This window comes from Poecilia formosa, unplaced genomic scaffold (assembly GCF_000485575.1).
Source record: "Poecilia formosa unplaced genomic scaffold, Poecilia_formosa-5.1.2 Scaffold262, whole genome shotgun sequence".
NCBI lineage: Eukaryota > Metazoa > Chordata > Actinopteri > Cyprinodontiformes > Poeciliidae > Poecilia > Poecilia formosa.
The window spans coordinates 932,953-955,527 of NW_006800201.1; the positions used below are offsets into that span (position 1 = coordinate 932,953).

Sequence of the window (22,575 nt, forward strand, 5' to 3'; positions counted from 1 at the left end):
CAACCTTTTTTATACCTTCTCATCTTCATCAGTGTGTGTTGGAAAGTTTCAACCAATGGCGTGCTACTGTTGTTTACCAGAAAGATTCTGGCACGTTTTATACTGAGTGTGTATTGGGCGACCTTTAAAATATTTTGGACCTCACGAACTCAACATCTGCTCAATTTCAGAATTGCTGAATAGGACAAATTATCCTTTCCAAGTCCTTTTTTTGGTTCCATTTGCGCTTCGCACGCAAATGGAAGGAAAGGAGGTGGTCAGGTTGACCTAGTGCGAAGCCAAGGTCTTTTTTCACAAAAACACTCTTTATATACTATTTCCGCTCTTACATAATCCCCCCTATTCCGCTTTCAAGTGGAATCCTAATTAACCTTAGCAGTTGTTTTTGTTAATTGCTATACTAAGTTTACATATCTACCTGTGAGTACAACTCTGTATATAAACCTTAGAAATATATATAAAAGTCACTTAAAAGTGAAATAAAGTGAATAGTGGGGGTAAACATTGTTTTCATGAGTAACTGTAACTAATACAACAATTCCAATACATTGATTAAACACACGTGGTCATTGCTTCCATGAGTGTTCTTCCATTTGTATAAGGTCGAAAAACCCTGTTGGCCTTTTGTTGCTTTCCAGGGAAAAAATTACCTTCTGACGAACTCACCTAGTCCACCTTCTTTCATTTCCTTGGAAAAATCTGTTTAGTCATGTGATTGCGACTAGTCGACTTGCCCAGAAAAAAGTCATTGCAGAGAAAAGAATCAACGAGTCGACTAATTGGTGCAACCCGTACTAGCCACAGACTGACTCCCTGTGGCGCAGAGCCCTGGTTTTAAAGCCACAGGCTCCACCCACAGAAAGACCAAACAAGCAAACAAAAACAATTAAACAATTACTTCTAACTCAAATGAACTCTGAAAGTAAACAAAGTAATAAATAATACCAAGGGAAAAAAGAAAAATATCTAAATAAACTTGTAATCAAAAATACAATAATCAATTTAATAGAAAACACTCAGTATGCTCCGATGACGTCACTATGTCATCACATGACTCCCTCCCGGTGCGCCACAATCCGGAAATAACCCTGCTTGAAAACAAAACCGGGAAAATGTTTGGAACTGAAAACAGGTTAGGATGGATATGCTAACTGAAGCAGGAACACCGCGTGTGCACCCACGATGAACCGCATCAATTTAAGCTGCAACAGAAGTAAGTTAGCGATTGTGTACGTTTGTGTGTATGTGTGTGCGGGCGTGCTCGCATGTTGACACGGCTCGTGGCGGCTCCTCCGTCACAGGGTAAAAAAAAAAAAAAAGACGCACACTTTGCGCAAAACTCAGAAACAAGCAAGAGAATCGGGACATCGAATGGAGCAACGAACTAGATGTGAATCGGGGCATAAAAACAGAGAATCTGACTCTGATTCACGCTGAACAGTGAAAAGAGCTCATACTGGCAGGTCAGGTGAAACGCATGATGATGAGGCGAGGCGGTGCAGCACAGCAGGTGAATGACATGATAAGTGAAGATGGTGAGCGTCAATAAAAAAAGGGAAGCAAATTAACAACAAGAGATAAACTAAAGAGGACAAACGGTAAACTAAGAAAGGATAGTACTAATCAAAGGAAACTAAATGGAAATGAATGAAGATCAAAATGCAAGAATAAACTAAGAAACTAAAGTAAGTATGGAGGAATAAACATGACAAGAACTTTCAAGCAATAATTAATACATGGAACTCTGGCAAGAACAAACAGACACTATTTTCGGATCAAAGCTTAGATAAAATTGTGCCATGTGTTTGGGAACACATCTAGTACTAATATTTTACAGATTGCAACAGTAAGAAAATAATCACTTATTTATGTTTTTAATTCAATTTTATTTTGTATATTTATTCAATATTATTTTTCATGTCAGCTTTAACGTCATGATGCGACTGTGACTGCGAAGTGACTCCATGACACTTTCAATTTGACTCATTAGGATTTGATTAAAAACCAGATTTGTTCTTTGTCATTTTTGTACAATAAAACTATTAATCTATAAATCAATAGACTACTGAAAAATATCATCCATGGTTCTGTCCCATATTTGTATACCATTAAAAGGATCTGGAACTTTTGTTTTTTCACTGAAAGCTCTGGTTTACACATTAATGTGATGTGGGTGAAATGTTATAGATTATACTCTGATGTCCCATTCTCCTGAAGGCAGCACAGAGCTGCACCACCAGAAACTCACAGAAACACTGAAGAGAAGAGTTATGATTGATATAGTTAGTTTTATTCATGTTTTAATGTTGCAGAGCACTGTCATTTTTGCAAATAGTTTAAAGTTTAAATTGGTATATATGTGACTTATCTGTCCATTTTGTGCTAAATTTAGCAACTAACATCAGAAAATGGCACAGAACAAGATTCTTTTTCACTCTTATAGACCTACCAATTTCAAGTTGAATGTCATTTTGCATTTTTCTTAGACACCTTTAAAAATGATTTTTATTCCCATGGCTTTTTTGTACTTTGGAAACTAATAATTCAGTAATGTTTTTCTTTTAAGGATTTTTGATGATAAACACTGAAAAAACAATACAAATCAAGACAGCAACAATAATGATAATAATATGAATCATAAAATAATATTCAGTGCAAGTAGCTTACATCTTCTTTGATGGGGGCCGGTGAAGGACCTGGATAATGGATAGGGGGGCGCTGGCCCAAAAAAGGTTGAGAAACACTGACCTAGAGCTTTGGAAAACAGAGGCTTTCCCATTGCATCTCGGATTTATCTCTTATAGATAATTCTGAATGGAACTGTCTTATTGTGTAGATGAATGGTGCAAGTCTTCTCGGGAAGGTGATGAAAGGAATCCGGGAAGTGAATCAACAGAGTGGATGGAGGAGAGGAGAACAGTCTTTGGGTGAATTTTTTTCAGTAAGGTTGAAGGAAACTATGTTGTGGAGATGTTTGAGAGTGTACACATAACTCAGCAGCAGATGGATTGGATGGAGCCAGCTGTGGAGGATAGACCAGAATCAACAGAACTTGAGCGGAATGAGAAACCAGAACAACACTAACAGAATCCAGGCTTGGAGATCAGTGAGAACCTACACAAAGAAATATTAAAGGAAAGTAATATTCAATAAGAACCAACAATAGGTGAGACACTGGGGTAACTCGGAGGGTTTACCAGTGCATGATTAACTCTCAGATGTCAAAGTGCTGGTAAGGACAGGTTTAATCTGTGAGACATGAAAGGTGGGATGAATCTGGAGGGTAAGAATAAGGCGGAAATGAACAGATGTGGGGCTGATGATGCAGTCCATTTTGGATGGACCTATGAATTTGGGAGACAGTTTTCTGGACATGGATTTTAGTGGAATGTCATGAGATGAGAGCCAGATCTTTTGAACAGATGTGTACTGGGGTGCAGGAGTCCTTTTTTGGCTGGCAAAAAGGTGGTTCTGCCCTGCGCCATAATTTGGGATATTTACGGGAAAATACTAATATGGGAGCACAGCAGGAAAGGGGGGGAAAAAACAGTAGTTTCCCAGCCAAAAAGGGGGACTTGACAGGTATGCCTTGTGGAGAGATGGGATACCTCTCTCCATCCATCTACCTGTGGAGATGGAATACCTGTGGAAGATGAGAGCAATACTGTGACTTATATTGGGATGGGGGCAGAACTTTGAGGTGTGAAAACAGTGAATGAGACGTGCTCGGACTGAGGTTAGGACATCGGTGCAGTTCGTAAGTCTGGTTCCGGGATTAGGTTAATCTCGAATGGTTTGGCTCACAATATTTTCAATGTACCATGAGAGGGTACCCATAGTACATGTGGGAATGATTGGCACTGGAATCTTTTCTGTGTCATCGATGGAGTACTGACAAGATGTAAAACCCTGGTTTTACATTTTTAGATCCTGGACGGTATGAAATGGGCAAGTTCAAATGTGAGAAGAACAAGTATCTATGGAATTGATGTGAATTAAGTCTCTTGGCAGATTGTAAATAAAATCAGTTTTTATAATCTGCCCGAACCACCACAGGATGGAGGGTGCCCTCCAACCAATGGCACCACTCCTCCAGAGCCATCTTAATGGCCAAGATCTCACGACCCCCCAGATCATAGTTTCATTCTAGAAGAGACTGCCTGTCAGAGAAAAAATCCCAAGGATTAAGCTTTTGGTCTGTCTCAGAATATTGTGATAAAACGGCTCCGACCCCCATTTCAGAAGCATCCCTCTCTCCACGAACTGCTTTTGGAAATCAGGCTGAATGAGTGTGTGCTTGTTTTTCCAGGTGGGTGAAGACAGCTCCAACAGGAAGTTTTTGGTCAGCCGGCTGTTTGATGTTGCTGAAGGATCCACATTGGAAGAATCATCCACCAGCTGCATTCGACTAGAGTGGAACAAGGGGATAGTGGGACACGTAGCTTCCACAGGACAGCTGCTCAATATCAAGAATGCATATGAGGTGAAGTCTGTGCTTTTTTTGTAATGTGTGGTTATTTTAAGCATGGTTTTTGAGTTTCTGTCTGTGCTCTAATAGTTGGGGTCAATTAGTTGTTCTTGCTGACAGAGTAAAGGTCTTGACCACAGCTCACAGGAGACTAAACCAAAGAAAGCGAAATTGGGTCAAAGGGCTCATTTGAAGGCTTTATCCTTACTATGCACACACACTTATTTGCTGCTGTAATGACTATTTTAGTAAAGTGATCTACATGGTCATATTTCTCCAGCTACCAATTGAAAAAAAACTATTTACAATGGTGCTATCCATCCATCACTCCATCCATCCATCCTTTTGGTGTCATAATTTTTTATTCTGTCTGTCTATGTCTTTCTCTTTGTCTCTGTCAAATGACACTAATGAAAAAAGAGCAATTTGCAAAATACATGTCCATCCATCCATCCATCCATCCATCCATCCATCCATCCATCCATCTATTGCCTGACCATCCATTCCTCCATTCAACATCCATCCATTGTCTATATATCTGTCCATCTGTCCATCCATTCTTGTATTGCCTGACCACCCACCCCACAGGATGAAATTAGGTCTGATAGGAGTCAAAACCCAATGACGACTCAAATATAACTCCTAGATTTTTTTTACATTGGATTTGCTTACTGAGCAAAAAAAAGTAACTGTCTGAATTTAGAATGCAAGTGACAGGAACTATTATTAAGGTATTTGTCTTATTTGTGTTTAAAACATTTACAATCCTGACTAAAACCAGACATATTCTGAATAATAAATCACTTCATATTCTATACAACTCTCTGATTTTGCCATATTTAACATATTGTCCAGAAGTGTGGGGATTAATTCCAAAAGCTCTTTACATCCACTAAGTATCCTACAGAAATGAGCCATTAGAATCATCCATAATGTTGGTTATTATGAGCACACAAACCCGTTATCCTTAAAATCTAGAATTCTTCAATTTGAAGAGCTGGTGAAATTTAAAATCGCTTAAATTATGTTTAAGGCATCTAATAAACTGCTGAGCTCAAACAGAGCATGTTTGTAACAGCTGATCAACATTTCAAAAGCTCAAGTATGACCACAGCTGTTAAGAGAGCGCAAGACTAAACAGCAGCAAGAGAAGGAGGCTCATATCCCCTACTCCAACGTCTCCTTTGAAAAACTTCTAACCATACAGCCAGACAGAGATTCTAAGAGGAGCAGCAGAAGCAAAAGAAGTGGATTAGCACACGACGCCCAGATATTTGTTGTATTTTTTTTTTTTGTCTTTAAAGGATAAGTTCTTTTTTGAGACATTATTTTGCTTTGTCTGACCAGAGCTTTGGATGCGCACTGCACTTTGCAGCTCATGTTACATGAAGCATGTGGTACCAACTGCGGCCACCAGGGGCCCCCAAGAGCATTTTATTTTTTTCTTTTTATCCATAAAATAATAATTTCTAAATACATGGTGGAATTGTAAGACAGGCTAAAACTGTCTTTTGTATTGTGAGGTAACAGCAGAATAATCAACTCACTAGTACTAAACGTAACTGTATTAAAGTACACCAGCCATGATGCTTGTCTCTTCTTCTTTATTCATCTTCTTTTCTACATAGATCTCTGCACAACTCTTTACTCATGCTACCTGGTGGCAACATTGTGAACACAACATTTTCCCGTTTTGTAAAATGACTTACTTGTATAACAGAAGAATACAAGTTTCAATGTAAATAAGAAACATTGAGTAAACCTCTCGGAACAACCTGTAAGTATTAAGATAAATGTATGTTACCTTAGCAGATAGCATACGCAATATCAATATCAATATCAAAATTCAACAGAAAACTTCTGTAACCAAAATATTGTAATATCAGTATTTGCAGTCAGACATGGCCATAAACAGATATGCTGTATATATTTTTTTCTTCTCTTAACACATTAATAATTAACTTTTACTATCAGCACAAGAGGAACAGATTATTTTCAAAACAACCAATATAACAGCGTAGCATCTTATCTTTAGAAAACATTTGCATAGGGTGCTGTGGTGGCATTGGGGCAAAGCATATTATTTAACATTAAAGTTATTTAAAATATTGAATATGACTTGACATTTTAATAGAGGGTAGTGTGTCTCATGTAAAAGCATGAATTACCACTTTTCTGTATCAGTTGGTCACAAGGCAAGTCATTTATTAACATTTGTTTGACAGGAGTGTTTGGTTCGGAGATTTGTTGACAGTCCCTAAGTGAACCTCTGAGCGCTAGAGGAGGGAGCTAGAGCAGTGTTTTTCAACCTTTTTTGACCCAAGGTACATTGTTTTAATTGAAAAAAATCACAAGTCACACCACCAACCAAAAATATAAATTAAGATACTCTGTAGCCACCAATATTACACATATAGTCTTTCTTATCAAAGTGCCTTAAATAGGAATCAAACACAAAAATTTATTTTTTATCATATTTTACATTTCTTATTTCAAATTGCACGTAACATGTCCACTTCAAAAATACACCTGAACAGGACCACAACACTGTGGTTTTAAATTTAAAGAAGTTGTAGAAAACTTCAAAGTGTTTTACAAACTAATCCACAAGCATTATTTAAGCCAGAATACAGAAAATAATTCTTATTCTGAAAGAAGCAATAATATTTGGGAAAGATTTCACTTCATATTCACTGTTACAATGTGAAGAGTTGCATGTACAAAATGTCAATATCTGTATATTTTACCCATCTAGTGTGAAACCTGTGCATGTTTGCATGCACATCTGATTTCCTGGCAGAAATTGAAGAAAGACAAAGCTCTTCCTCAGCAGCTCTCAGTCTCTCTGGTTTTAGTTTTTATAGTAGCCAGGCTTGAGAAGCTCACTTCACACAGACATGTTGAGGGAAATGGACCCATGTTCTTTCCAACTACTGCTGAGCTTCACTGTCTTTTCCATCACTGTCGTCAGTCTTGCTAGATACGATGCTCTCACCGCTACCTGCAACATTCATGCATCACTAATTCTCTTGTTTTAATGTAAAATGCTCTGTACCTACTGCCATCTAGTGGTAAGAAAATTACATGATTATGCCACTCTGTCTCTGCTGTAGTCGCTACTACAGCAGAGACACTCGAAGATGGCATTATTTGCAAATAATTCATTTGTTTTCAAAAAATCTTTTAAGACCAATTACCAGACTTTAGAGCGCACCATACTATAAGCCGCTGGTATCTCTGCTGCTCTCGGTTTTCCATAAGGACCCAGCAGAGGGCAGCAGAGGGCTGAGTCATAATAAATCTGCTGGATATATTAAGGACGCAGCCCTCTGTCTCCAATGGTTTCGTTCACGCCGAGTTTACGTGCAGCGGCTCTATTTCCCTCCTGCAGTGCCAGATTGACAGCCCTCAACTTACAAGCTGCATCATCTGAGTTTGAAAACATTTCTCTGTCGTGCCTGCTGCTAGCATGTGCTTGTTCTAAATGGAAATTAGCTTGTTCTTCTTTGATTTACAATTCTGACTTCTAATGATTCACTTCCTGCTAAAGAGCCCCCTGGTGGTTGAAGAAAAATTCACAGAAAAGCTGCACCAGGCTACAAGCCGCATGGTTCAAAGCTTAGGAAAAAAGTAGCGGCTTATAGTCCGAAAATATGGTACCGTACGTGAAATTGTATAATTTCCACGGCACACCTGACGTTCACTGCACAGTGGTTGAAAAACACTGAGCTAGAGAACCGCTGGCCAAAATTAGCGTTCATAAATCGGATCAACCTTGAGTTAAACGCCGCTTGCTCAGTGGATATTAGAATATCCAATATCCAACTCGAAACTAACTTCTCTGCAGTCAGTAACACAATAAAACCACCGGGATAAAGTTTGTTTTGGTCTGTGGCCTGTAAAGATGGCACCGAGCGAGTGCGCGAGATGTAAACACCCCACAACATCTGACGCAGTGACGTTGGTTCCAAAGCTCTATTGACCAATAGTAGAGGAGCTGGACATACAAGGCAGCTCTCCTCATTAACATAACAATGCAGCAAAAAAAGAGCAAGCAGAAAAGAGAGAAGGGGAAAAAAAAGACAAAACAAAATATCTACTTTTCTTGACAAAAACGCATGTTTAGGGGAAATGAAAAAGAAAATATATACATTACTTGACGGAAACTCATGTGTAAGGAACAGGAAAAGCAAAATATATATGTATGCTTTTATTTCTTATTAAAATATATATTTATGCTTTTATTTCTTATTATGTCTGTTTTGGTCCTCCATAGTTGCTTGCATTAGCTATGATAAAAGCTTATTGTGTGGAGGTGTTGACTCATGTGTCACAAATGTTCTTCAACGGTGTGACCAGAATCGGCTTGTTCCAAAAAGAACAAGCCGATTCTTCTGACCAGCTCTTTATTATTAATGTTAATACGTTAGGACTGGAGTCTCACTGAGAACCGTTCTGTTCTTTGTTTTTGTAATGCTCAGTGCACACTGCAGTATCCATTATTATTTTATTTTATCAATTTTATTTAATAATTGAATAAATAAAATACAAGAATGTAAGATCACACAGAGCGCATGCTCATTGCACTTTGATTATTTTCATCACCTGCCATCGGTGCGCTACCTGGTTTCACGCAGCGGGAGACAGAGTGACAGTGGTGTGCTTCTTTTGCTTGGTTACTTCTTGCTTGTTTCTCCTTGGTCAGTGTTCATAGTTGAGCGTTGTTTTCCATTGGTGCATGGTCATGATTGTTATGTTTAATGATTCAGACAGTGGTGGTTCCTGACATTGGCCATATGAGCAACTACCCAGGGCTTTATCTTGTTTGGGGCGACATGAGACCTCCGCAGATTGTGGCACAGAGATTGAAGCAAAACAGAACAAAAAAGAATTTAAATTGATAATTATTTATTTTAGCACTTTAGCATTAATATCTAGGTGTTTTTATATGAGAATGTGGATCTATCAGATCAACTTTAGAAGCAATTTTTAATCATATTTCACATTTAATTGTCATGCAGTGCAGGACACTGGTCTTGGTCTTGGTCTTGACTCGGTCTCGACTTCCGTTGGTCTTGGTCTCGACTTGGTTGTTTTGGACCCTAAAAGTCTTGGTCTTGTCTCTGTCTCGATGCACTCTGGTCTTGGTCTTGGGTTAGGTGGTCTTGACTACAGCACTGCTTGTAGTTGAGGATGTATCAGTTACAAGTAGGAGTGTAATGTTTTGATAAGTGTGATGCATGCCATTTCTTACAATCAACCAACAAATAAGTACACAGACCTATTTTCTTCTTAACAGTCACTGGCTGAAAGTTGTGTGGATGTGCTTTTGGCACTTGAGTCGGCTTCCTTACAGTTTTTTTCTCCATCAAAAAGAAGAGAGCTTGCATCCTGACTTGAGTTTGTGTAGGACTGCATTTTCACCTGCTTGGTTGAAACTCTATGGTGGAGTGAAGCTGTATTAGTGAGTGCAAGTTGCTGAAGTGGTTTTTGAAGCTAGGTGAAGTCTGGATCTGATGCTGATGCATTGTTCAGCCATTTGCTGCTCTTGCATAAGGTCTGCTTACTGTCTGTTGACATTTAAAGTTTGCACACAGCACATAAGAAGTCAAAAATTAAACAAACAGTCCATTCATTTGCTGCTGTGCTGAAGTGTAACCTCCGTTCTGCAACTTTTGAACAGTTTGTTTAAGTCAGGGGTGCCAAAAGGAGGTCTCTGCAGCTGTGCTTTGAGTTGGAGATGGAACCAGTTCCATTTTTAACCCAGGAACACTCCTACACAAAAGTATTCATACCATCTGAATATTTTATCACATTAGAGCCATTAACATGGATGGGTTATATTGAAATTTAATGACAGTAGGGGTGCACCTATTGCAGTTTTCTTGCCAAACATTGATCTTTAAAATACATGAACTTCACCAATATTTCCCAAAATATTTTTAGCTGGCAATGCAGCCAAATGTGGTGGAAACATGCATTGCTCCAGCAATGTTGAGGGAAAATACATTCCAGACTTTTCAGACCTTCATTTACTAAAAAACTAATTGCAAACTATGCATCGTTTTTTTTTCTTTCACTTCATCAATATACACTACTTGCAGTTAGTCTGTCACATGTAATCCACATAAAAGAGTTCAGAGTAGGGGTGACTGATATAGAGTTAAAGTTTTATCTCAATATTTTGTGATACTATTGTGATTATTCTAAAAGTTGCAATAAGAACTAGTCACTATTTATTTTTAGGTAACTGTCTTGCTGACATGGCAATAATGTCCCCAGAAACAGAAATACTGCTCTTGATAAACATTCCCATATGATTCTTTAGGATACCAGTCACATAAAAAAGTGTGATTTATATCACTAAGCTGTGCACAATAAGTGCATTAATCATATTTTTCTATTTATTGACTCTGACTGAACTAACAGTTGAGAAAATTGTAACAATAAAAATCCTGACAGTATGGGCAGTATGGGTCTGACAATATGTCCTAAAGATCATAATATGGAATTTATTGTGACAACAACAAATAAGAAAGAAATTTATCACAATAAATGATAAACAATGCAATAAATGCCCAAATGTAGTTCAAGGGACATGAACACTTTACAAGCCCCGTGTACTTAACTTAATAGCTATCAGAATTGGTCATATTTTGCACCATACCATGTTGTGAAAGAACATTATGTTTGGGACCAAAGTAACCTCACTTCATACTAACAAGATGACTTGTGGAATGTCTGCCTCCCTAGGACCCAAGATTCAATGCAGAAGTTGACCTGATCACAGGCTACAAAACCCAAAGTATCCTTTGTCTACCCATCAAGAATCACAGAGAAGAGGTGAGGTGCCATATCTTTACACTCTGTTCAATCCTTTCTGTGACTGATGAAATCAGATGCTGTGCCACAATAGCTGTGGATTTTAAGGTGAATAATGTGGAGGTAGTCCTTCTCTTTCTTTATAATTACCAATGATTAGAGCACAGGGAATCTTTGTGGATCTGTATGATTGTAGTCCATGCAGATATAATACTGCCTTCCCACTGGACTGTTATACTGGTGTTTTCAGCAGTTTTCATGTTATGTGAAAGATGGGTTGTGTAAGTTCTTGAGATTTGAACCTGTTAATTAGTTAATTTTCTTCTTAGTATAACAGTTTGGGTCCCAGAGGGACATGGTCAAATGCCTTCTCCAAGTCCTCAAAGAACATGCAGACCATGCTGGGTCCTGGAAGGTGCGTGGGTGGTTGGGAGGGTGTAGAGCTGGTCCAGTGTTTCACAACCAAGACAAAAACCACACTGCTCTTCCTGAATCCGAGGTTCGACTATCTATCAAATGGACCCTCCTCTCCAGAACCCCTGATTTAAACCTTACTAGGGAGTCTTAAGAGAGTGACCCCTCCGTAGTTGGAACACACTCTGCAGTCACGCTTTTTGAAGAGGAGGACCACCACCCAGGTCTTCCAGTCCAGGGGAACTGTTCCCAATGTCCTTCCAATATTGAGTCATGTCAGTCAACACAACCCTTCAATAACTATAGCCTTAAGGAACTCTATGCAAATCTCATCCACCTCTGTTTTGACTGCCTGGACCCATCTGCTGTTCCTGGGGTCCCTGAGGCCAAATAGGCCCGACAGGACTCCTTCTTTAGCCTGACACCATCCCTCACTGAAGGTGTCTTCCAGCGGATTTGAGGGTTGCTGCTGCGACAGGTGCCGACAACCTTGCGGCCACAGCTCTAATAAGCTGCCTCAACAATGGAGTCGCGGCATATGGCACACTAAGCCTTAATGTCCACAGCAGTAAATTAACGCAATTACAATTTATCTGGAAAAACGAAGTTAGAGGAAGCTAATTTTCCTCTAGAAAAGTAGAGGAACAAACTAGTAACAGACTACAAAGCACCAAAATCACCTGCTCAATGTTTTCTAATTTGAAACTAAATTAAAAATTAGCTCTGCTATTAGCATGTGCCCATTCCTACACATCTAAGTCCTTGATGTCTTCCAATACTGGACCCCTCTATTCTTTGTAATTTTAAGACTTTCTCCATTCTACCCTTTTTTCTGAACTCTGCTCCTTGGAAACTTAGGAGCATTTCTTATAATGCTTTTTAAAAAGCACAGTATGCTAAAAGGCTAGAGTGGGATTCCCTCTAGGAAGCAGTCTGCCCATATACAGACTGCTTCCTAGCAGTCTGTATATACATATACCCATGTTAACACTCTGTAATCATGAAACTGTGGTATTTTTACTCAGTTTTCATGGTGTGAGAATAATTAGTTACCCCAGTGTGGGGTAAACTCTGCTGCTTAAAATAAATAAAACGTAAATGACCCAGTCTATAAAACAGCTTTATGAATGGAATGGATCCACAATATGTTGTGATCTCCCTTCAAAGAACTTTACATCCCACCTTTGTTCTCAAGTAAAAGCAGTATGGCTGAAGTTATTATGTTGGAAGATTCATTAACCACCTATCTTTCCTCTTCTTAAAGATTTCACAGTAGTCACTGATCTCTCAATGAATGCCTCTTCCAGCACCTTTAATAGAAAAAAATGTCCCAAATCAGTGTTTCCCATCATAGTTGACATTGAAGATGGTGTTCTTCAAGTCCTACTCAGCATGTCTCCTAAAAAACACAGCAGAATGTGTTGATGTAAAAGAGCTCTATTTTTGTCTCCTCTGACCACAGCGTTTTCTCTGAAACCTTTACCATTTAGGTGTTTGCAAGGAAATCAAAAAGGTACAGGTGGTGATTCTTCTGCAGTGTAGCATATTTCTGCTACACTTCAGTCCCTTACAGAGTAGTCTGAGTGACTGTGGTCCAATAGCCTTCAGATCATTATAACAATCCCATTTTATATAACTGTGGGTTGATCCCTCAACCTTCTCATGATTATCTTCACCCTAATATTTTCATTCTCACTAAGCTTCTAGATTATGTCCTTGGAGCTATTAGCAAATCAAATACTTATTTTTCTCCCTGTTGTTCGACACCAGATTTTTTTTTTAAAGTCATTAGAACACACAAATCAATATGAACTTTATAACCATCAGTACTGTATGAAAACCTGTGCCACACTTGGAATAAGGAAGGTAGGAACAGCTTCCATTTGGTCTGATGAGCCAAGAATGACAACAGCCCCCCCTGAGACATGTTGGTTTTTCCATGTAAACATTTAAACCTGCATTTGTAAAAAATGTTTATGGTGTTTTCACTTTCCATTCTACAAAAGAAAAATGACTGAGCACCACCAAACCAGCTCATAAGGCAGTATGTTTTTACAGTCAGTGTGACACATTTAACATAATCCTGCTGTGTCAAGATCTTGTTTTTTTTTAGTGTTTTGATTATTTAATTCCAGTTTGATTATTCTGTCTTCCTTAGTCTCTTTCGTTGATTAGATCAGTCTTGTTTCTGTTTTATTTTAGTTCAGTACTTCTTAGTATTTCTACCAATTTTTTGTCTAGTTACTCCTTAGTGTTAGATTAATTTCTTTCTCCCTTGTGTATTCTCCCTCGCCCCCCCATGCCATTTTCTCTCCCTCTCCTCTCTGCCTGGCTTCTGCTGTTTCTCCTGACACCTGCAAACCGTTAGCTCATCAGTCGGGGAATCATCATATATAAAGTGTGCATATATGCACAAAATATCTGCAGCACCATATTTTATGCACAAGTCGGCAAGTATAACAATGAATGTGGGTTAAAGGTTTGTGAAAATATATGCAAACCTTAACCTTTACCTGGCACGAAAATGTGCGCCAGCCACACAAACTTTTAGTGTGGATAATAATAAACTACAGAGAGTAGTTTATTACTCTCTGTAATAAACTACAGAGAGTCAAAACTCACATAAAGATGCAACTGTGTATTGGTCTAAATACACTGAAACCTGACTCCATCCAGACCAAGAACCTGATGTTTTTTCATCATTTTAATCTTTTATCGTTTAAACTTAAAAGATGAAATTGAACCATATTTATCCTCTGACAACAACATAACACACACAAAATAAATAAAATAAAAATTAGAGTAAAATCTCACTCAAATGTAAATACTGGTAGTAAATTTCCGAAGTTTTTGTAAAGATATAACTGCGCATCGGTCTGTCCGTCCAAGTGCATGAAATGCATGTTGTATGTGGGGTAATTTCATTCTCACTGAAAAAGAAAACGAGGTCAAATTAGCAGATTAACTCCAAACAGGTCAGTTTTGATTATTCTTAAGGTGATCAAGGTGTGTAGACAATCGCACTGTTAACGGCTCCACAAAGGTGTGCCACGTAAATGTGTGACTCTAATGGAGAACATGGCTAATAGAAGGATTCGGAGGGAGCAATTGATCAGAGACCACATTGATATGCTGGGAAATATTTATGATGGTTTATTAGCATTTAGATTGTCCCCTGAGTGATCATCCTTGAGCTCTGTGCAGAACTTAAAGAAGGAGCTGTTCGTTACTGGTGCAGCTGGGGCTGCTGCCAGGTCAGGCAGTGCTTCGGTCGAGCTCTGCACACTGTCTTTCTTTAAATCCCAGCTGAACTCCTTGCTGTTCAAACAAGCTCCTCCATTTGGATCTCTTTATTTGTTTTTAATTCTAATTGGAATTTTGTCTTTAAAATGTATTACTTTTGTGCGGTGAGCTTATGTACCCTGCTGGCAGATATTAAATAAAAAATACAATTATTATCATTACAGCTACTTAAACTACTACAAACAAGGCAGCGTTTCCATGGTTATTGCTTCACGTGGTGGCAGACGTCCGGGTATTTATTCTAATTTACAGATGTATTTATTGGTGGCTGCAGGGTGGACCAGCAGCTGAGCTCCATTTCCCGCACATTAGGATTGTGTATAGGAAAGGTGTGTGGCCACGTGCGTGCACATTTTTATACATCTGAATTTTTTTTATGCACTGCACTTTTCTAAATTTTTCCATACACCAATTTTTAGTGTGAAAGCCGTGCACTCTTTTATACATGAGGCTCCAGGTCTTTTGTTCAGCATTCAGCCTCAAAGTCTTTAAACCCTTCTCTTCTCACACTCCATGCTGGTTCCTCCCATTATGCCCTGTTGTTTTCTCGTTTTTTCCTCTGTCTCTTGCTGGTGTTTTCCTTGGATTTATGATTTTTGGTCTGCTCTGTCTCCCTGTGTTTTTTTTTATTTTTTCATTTTTCATTAAAACTTTCTACATAATTTATGCTCCCAGCTCCTGTCTGCATTTTGGTCCATCCTCAAACTCGCATCATGACATGCTGTTCTGAAACGGTTTCTGATGATATAAAGCTGCTCTAAGTGAATTGCTGTCTTTGCTTTATTATTATTCCTATGCATTGCAGGTTGTTGGAGTGGTTCAGGCTATTAACAAGAAATGTGGAGAGAACAGTGCCTTCACTGAACAGGATGAAAAGGTTGGTCAGTTTGACTGTGTAACATCTATCAGCCAGTGGTTTTCTTCCCTGCTTTACTGTTGCTTTTGATAGTCCTCATCCGTAGTCTGGCAAAAACCAGCCCTTTATTCTACACTTTGCTTCAACCAGAGGGTGTAGATCCTTGGCTATTGAGAAGTAATTGCTGGAGGCATGATTGATTTGATCCAATCACTAACATTTGGCCTAGGCATATGTAAGGTGCTAGTTTGAAGCTGTGAACCATACCGGAAATTTGCTTGCGCTGTAAACAACCATCCTTCACTATGAAGAGAGAGGTCCTAAGCCAAACAACATCAAATAAAATACCTTAAACATTCCTCTTGCTTCAACTTATTAATTCATTTGTTTCACCATGTAAAAATCCCATTGAGATCCAGATCTCATTTTCAAGAGGGACCTGAGCAGAAATCTGCAATACATAAAAACTTTAATTGTTCAATATTTAGAAGTTAGGCCAACACTGATTGAATGCCTCTGTTCATTTCCTCCACTGTCATTGAAACACTACAGCCTTATATATGCACACCGCAATTTTAAAACAGCACAGCTTCAAACAAGTCCTCCTTCTGTTTGCTAATTGGTCTGGTTGAAATTCTACTGGAAAAATCAAGCTCACTGGGAGAAATCCCAGACAGAGCACTGAAGGGAGATGAGAATTGAGCAGAATTATGTACGTATACATGCCAGGCTAGTTCATCCATGAATAAAGCGGCATTTGGGTCTCTTAGCAGACTGTTCTGTTTAGCCTTGTCTACAGAACCCTGGAATATGTTTGATTCTGCCAGATCTGTCTGAAGATGGACAGGCGGTGGTGGACTTTATGAAAATGATTAAAATGGCTGTTGTAAACCCTCTTTCTCCCAGAAGAGGCAGGGACGTAGGGTGACTTATAAAAGGAGAAGGTAGGAGCACACAGGTGGACTACATCTTATTTAGACATAATCTGAAGGAAATTAATGACTGCAAGTTAGTGGTAGTTAAGAGTGTAGCTGGACAGCTTTGGGTTGAGGACTGTAGAATGAAACTGATAGGAAGATGAAGACAACAAAGTCAGAGCTGAACTGAACTGAAAAAATAGTGCTGTGAGGCTTTTAAGGAGTAGTTAAGGCAGGCTCCTGGTGGTAAGTAGGCAATCCCTGGTACCAAACCCCAACAACCAACCTTGCTGCCCCAGGCCTCCATGCAGCAGGTCACCCTGGCATCCAGGTGCACAGTATTGTACCATCCCATCTGATTGGACAGCACCAGGGAGGTCAAGGTAGCTGGAGCCTCGTATGGGTCCAACTCAATCCCTGCAGCCCAGAAGGGATTGAGGCATTGACCACCAGCCAGGAGCCCACATGACATGCTAAAAGCCCCAGTATGACACCAGAGTGGCACCCTCCATATGAAATGTATATCTATTTATATTTTACCATGAAGCACTTGCTATATAGATAAAAATGATTTATTACTTACCTCCTATTACATGGTCCTTGCTTACTATTTTGCTTCCCAACAGGATTTTTCTGCCTATCTAGCCTTTTCAGGCATAGTTCTGCACAATGCACAGCTGTACGAGACCTCGCAGTTGGAAAACAGACGCAATCAGGTAAGGGTGGATGTCTGCGCAGAACCGCATACATGCAGGTGTAGCTTAGTGTGTGATGTGCTGAATGTGCAGGTGCTGTTGGATCTGGCCAGACTGATCTTTGAGGAGCAGCAGTGTTTGGAGGTTGTGCTGCGGAAGATTGCTGGAACCATCCTGTCCTTCATGCAGGCTCAGGCCTGCACTGTTTTCATTGCTGATGACGACTCAATGGTTAGTGCACATACACACGTAGACACATAGACACACACTGATCAATCACTTGTATGATGCCTTGCAAAGCATTTATACCTTGTGAACATTTCTACATTCTATTATAACATAATGGTGACAAGAAAAGTAAATGATGCTTCATTTCAATTTTTAATTGTTTTTCACAAATAATAGCTGGGTGTTGTTAAACCCAGCTGTTCTATGAAGGCCTCAGAGGCTATTAGAGAATATTAAATAACCCACTGCCCCAAAAGGACCAGTTTAAAGTTTAAAGCAGTTGGGGTTGGGTTCTGGTCAAATTGGACCAAACTTAAACTTTCTGAGCTCCATACAATCTGACACACTATATTCATAGCGACACTTATATTGGTGGCAGGATCTTGCTGTGGGTATGCTTTTCTTCAGCAGGAACAGGTAAGTTCGTCAAAGTTTATGGAACTAAATCCAGTAAAAGAAAATGTGTCGGAGACTGCAGGAGACCTGAGACTGCATTAGACTCTCACCATCCACCACGACAACCACCGTAAACATACTGTTAGTGGTGCACTGGAGTGGTTTAGATCAAAGTAGATTAATGTGTTAGAATGGCCTAATCAAAACCTTCAAATGTATTTTCACAGACCCTATTTATCCAATCTGATGGAGTTTGAGTGAGTTATTGAAGAATGAGAAGAAATGTCAGCCTGTAGAGGTTTAAAGTTGGTAGAATCTATTGGTGGGCAATGTGGCCTTAAAATTTTATTGCAGTGTTTTGCGGTTAGTACCACAAAAAAAAATCTAATAATAATAAAAAATATGGTAAACTATTTATTCTTTTTTAGGTAACTTTATGGCTGTGACTGCATGGCAAAGCATTTATAGCACCACAAACATTGATCTTTAAAACCATTTCCATTTTCCATTACTTAAAGAAAGTTCATATCACCAAACTGCACAACAATAACCACATTTAGTCATATTTTCCAGCGTACTAATATTGGAAAATAGAATTGATTATCATTAAGGGTGCAAATATTTTCAATGTCTCAGTAACTGATTTCGCCCTGTCTGATCAATTCTGTTGTTTTTGAATGTACACTCTCCATTGACTCACTAAGCAAAATGGCTATTACAAAATGTTCTTACATGGACAACACAGCAGAAACATTTAATCAATTCTACTCTTTCTACTCTTCCTTGCACATTGCACAAACATTAATGCTTGAGCTTTATTTACCACAGTTGACAGACGCACAAGCCCTCCTCTGATTGTACCACCTGAACTCCACTCTAACAAGGCCTGCGATGAATTTGCCAACTTCTTTACAGAGAAAATAAAAAGGTTAATCTGAACATCCACGCCAAAAAAAAATCAATGCTATGCCCAAACAACAAATACAAAAAATGACTAATTTTCAACTATTTAACTGTAAACGTTTAGAAGAAATTCTAAATCAACTAAGCTCCTCTTCCTGCTGTCCTGCTATCCTACCCACAACTTTCCTTAAAGTCCTGCCTGTCGTTGCCTCTGATCTGATTCAAATAGTGAACTCATTCGTTTCATCAGGTGTTTTCCTTCAGGCTTTAAAAACATCAGTTATCAGACCACTGATAAAAAAAAACAATTTGGACAAATCACTACTGCAGATTAACTGGCCAAACTCCAACATTCCATTCATCAGCAAAATTATTGAAAAAACAGTGTTTCAACAACAATGACCAACCGCTTTGATGTCTTTCAGTCTGGTTTCTGTAGTTACCACAGTACTGAGACGGTCAAAGTGTTCAATGACATCCATATAAATAAAGACTGTGGAAAAGCCACTGTGCTGATTCTGTTGGACCTCAGCACAGCATTTGACACTATTACACCTTTCCAATCATTACTGAAGCAATTGGAGAGCTGGGTAGGACTCCCCAGTCCAATACTCAATTGGTTTGAATCTTACATAAAAAACAGGGCTTTCTTTGTTTCAATAGAGGATTCTCATCAAAACGGACAGAAGTCATATGGGGTACCCCAAGACTCAATCCTAGGACACATCTTATTCAATATCTATATGCTCTTAGCTCAGGTTATAACAGGAAGTAAGATAACTATAACACACAACTCTACATTACGATGTCACTAGGTGACTCAGAATCCATCCAATCACTGAATAACAGATAAATATGTTGTAATACAGGGGTCACCAATCTTTTTTTTTTTTTTTTTTTTAAGGTTTTGTTGGCTCTAGTGGCCTTGGGTCCAGAATAACACGAAGGGCTGCTTGTTTGATAAAGACATACATTTTCTTGGCTCAGCCTTTATAACAATAATACATATATGTATATATGATTACATGTGGTCTGATCATATTAATGTTATGGACTACTCATTATAGTTATTGGTAATGATTTACCATGGCGGATATGGTTAATTGCTATTATGTGATAAAAGTTCTTAGTTAAAAGTTTTAAGTTTGATTCCCTTCTGGAGCTTTTCTGTGTGATTCTAAATTGCCCACAAGTGACTGATAGTATGGATTATTGCAGCTGCAGCTGTACGGCTGGACGCACTGAGTACCTTGAGATTTTCCTTTAAATAAAAAAGAAAAGAACAATTATTGTATGTTTTATTATCTAACCCACTTTACTATTAACAAAATTGTGGAGACAAAAAAATATTTTGTGTCAAAACATTTTGTACGTAGCGCACATCAGTGCGAGTCTGTGGGGGTCAAAGGGCATGCCAAAGGCTAAATCTTATTGGTCAGTTTACTTTTCTTAATTTGGTGGCTTGGCGCTTTTTCTGTGAGCTAAAACTGAATGAGCTCCTCCCGTTGTTCTAAGATCCTGCCTGAGCTTTTCTACCGTTCTGACGGTCACCAGTTTATTAGCCTTTTTGTGGTTTCGCGAACTGAAAAGCTGACTGGTTACCCGTCAAAAAAAAAAAAAAAATTAGAGATCGGAGAGTAGCACAAAACTATCACTGCACCTGACCTGCAAGAGCACAACCAAAACCAGCACAAACCTAAACCACAAAAGCAGCTGACGGTTTTTTTTTTTTACACAAACGATGCTATAAAGACATGGAAGTGAAGCCTTACCAGTGTGATGCACAGAAAGACGGGGATGTTGATTCCCAGGTTCATGTGGTGTCAGACGTCCAGAGGAGGAGAAGGTGATGCAACATTGTTTGCTTAATTTATACTCTTTTGGAAACTAGATTAAATTCTTTAACCCGCCGTCTGAGACAGATGTCAGCCATCCGGTGATCCGCCAGAACCGCACACAGTAAAAAGCTCAGCTGGGATCCAAAGACCGCTGTTAGAACTACAAGTGGGATCAAACTCTGCTCATTCATTTTTAGCTTACAGTAAAAGCGCCAAGCCGCCAAATAAACAAAAGTAAACTGACCAGTAACATTTAGGCTTTGACTTGCTGTGGGTCCAGCCGTACAGCTGCAGGCGCTGCTGCCCTCTTGACAACGTCCTGCAGGCGTCTGCACATAATTCTGAACTTTAACCCCAGAAAAGAGTTGTATACATACAGCAAATTATTTTAAACATTTTTATAATTCACTTAAAAACAAAAATCTAAAAATAAACAAATGTTATTATTTCAAGGTAAAAACATTTAATTTAATAATTTTTTTGGCAGTGCTCCCTAATGGCAATGGCTATCTTTAGAACTTGCTCTGCGGGCGACTGACAAGGTCCCCTCGGGCGACCGGATGCCCGTGGGGACCATGTTGATGACCCCTGTTCTAATATGTTATAAGCATTCCAGCTGTAACAGATGAACAGAAACAAAACTTAAGTTATTGTCTTTGGACCTAAGAGGAATGAACTAGAGCAGTGGTGGGCAACTCCAGGCCTGGAGGGCCCGTCTCCTGTAACTTTTACATGTGTCTCCACTTCAACATACCTGATTCAAATAATGAGGTCATTAGCAGGACACTGAAGAACTTGACTGCACTTAGAAGGTGATTCAGCTATTTGATTGAAGTGTGTTGGACCAGGAAAACATCTAAGAGTTGCAGGACAACAGCCCTTAAGGACCTGGATTGCCCACCCCTGATCTAGAGCAAGTCCAGTCCTCAAGAGCTACCGTCCTGCAACTTTAGATGCATCCTTCCTCCAACAGACCGGGATCAAAAGGCTGAATTCCCTCACCAGCAGTCAGTCAGCTCTGAACAGGCCTGGTAACAAACCATTAATTTCATTCAGGTGTGTTGAAGCAGGGATGCAGGATGATAGATCTGGAGGACTGGACTTGAGCACCCCTGATATAGAGTCAACACACAACTTCAGTTATTACAGCTGGAAACTAGAGAACAGGTCTGAAGTCTGGGTGGAGTGATGAACTCTGACCTGAACCTTCTGAGCCATATAAAGACAGTTACAAAGCCAGCCTTTTATCACCTGAAGAACATCTCCAGGATTAGAGGACTTGTTTTCTCAGAAAAATCTAGAGAAACTCATCCATGCTTCTGCGCAAATTCAATCTGGAAGGCTCTTTAGCCTCACCTGCCTCATCAATCAGCGTCTCCCTCTCTTCACCCTGGACCTATCGGCATTGGATCAAGCCTCGCTTCGGCCAATCATCGTTGGAGCTCCAGTTGAAAAGGACCTCCTGGCCACAGCCTCCTCCGCTTACCAGCTGCGATCAACCCACCTCCGCCCCATCTCCACCTTCTGCTCCTGGCTCTCAGGCCACATTCTTCTTCGACTGCTGCCACCAGTACAGGCCCCAGGGGCATTATATTCCTATGCAGCATCAGGAATGTTTATTGATCTCATCGAAGTTCCAGCTCTTCATCCCCAGCCGGGGCCTGAATACCAAAGGACTTTAATGTTTGTCATTAAACTTTCTTTAATCGCTCTCTTTCTCTGTCTGAGTCTCTCC

General features: G+C 39.4%; 1 protein-coding gene across 1 annotated transcript in view; it reads left to right on the forward strand.

Moving 5' to 3' along the window:
* Positions 1–17,749, forward strand: part of LOC103150779 (cGMP-specific 3',5'-cyclic phosphodiesterase-like) — a 49,403-nt gene extending 31,654 nt beyond the window's left edge. Inside the window, exons 3-7 of the mRNA XM_016680911.1 lie at positions 4,310–4,483; positions 11,222–11,311; positions 15,813–15,884; positions 17,407–17,496; positions 17,569–17,749. Coding sequence (XP_016536397.1) covers positions 4,310–4,483; positions 11,222–11,311; positions 15,813–15,884; positions 17,407–17,496; positions 17,569–17,736 — 594 coding nt within the window. The 3' untranslated portion in view covers positions 17,737–17,749. The remainder of the gene's footprint in view (positions 1–4,309; positions 4,484–11,221; positions 11,312–15,812; positions 15,885–17,406; positions 17,497–17,568) is intronic.
* Positions 17,750–22,575: the final 4,826 nt, after the last annotated feature.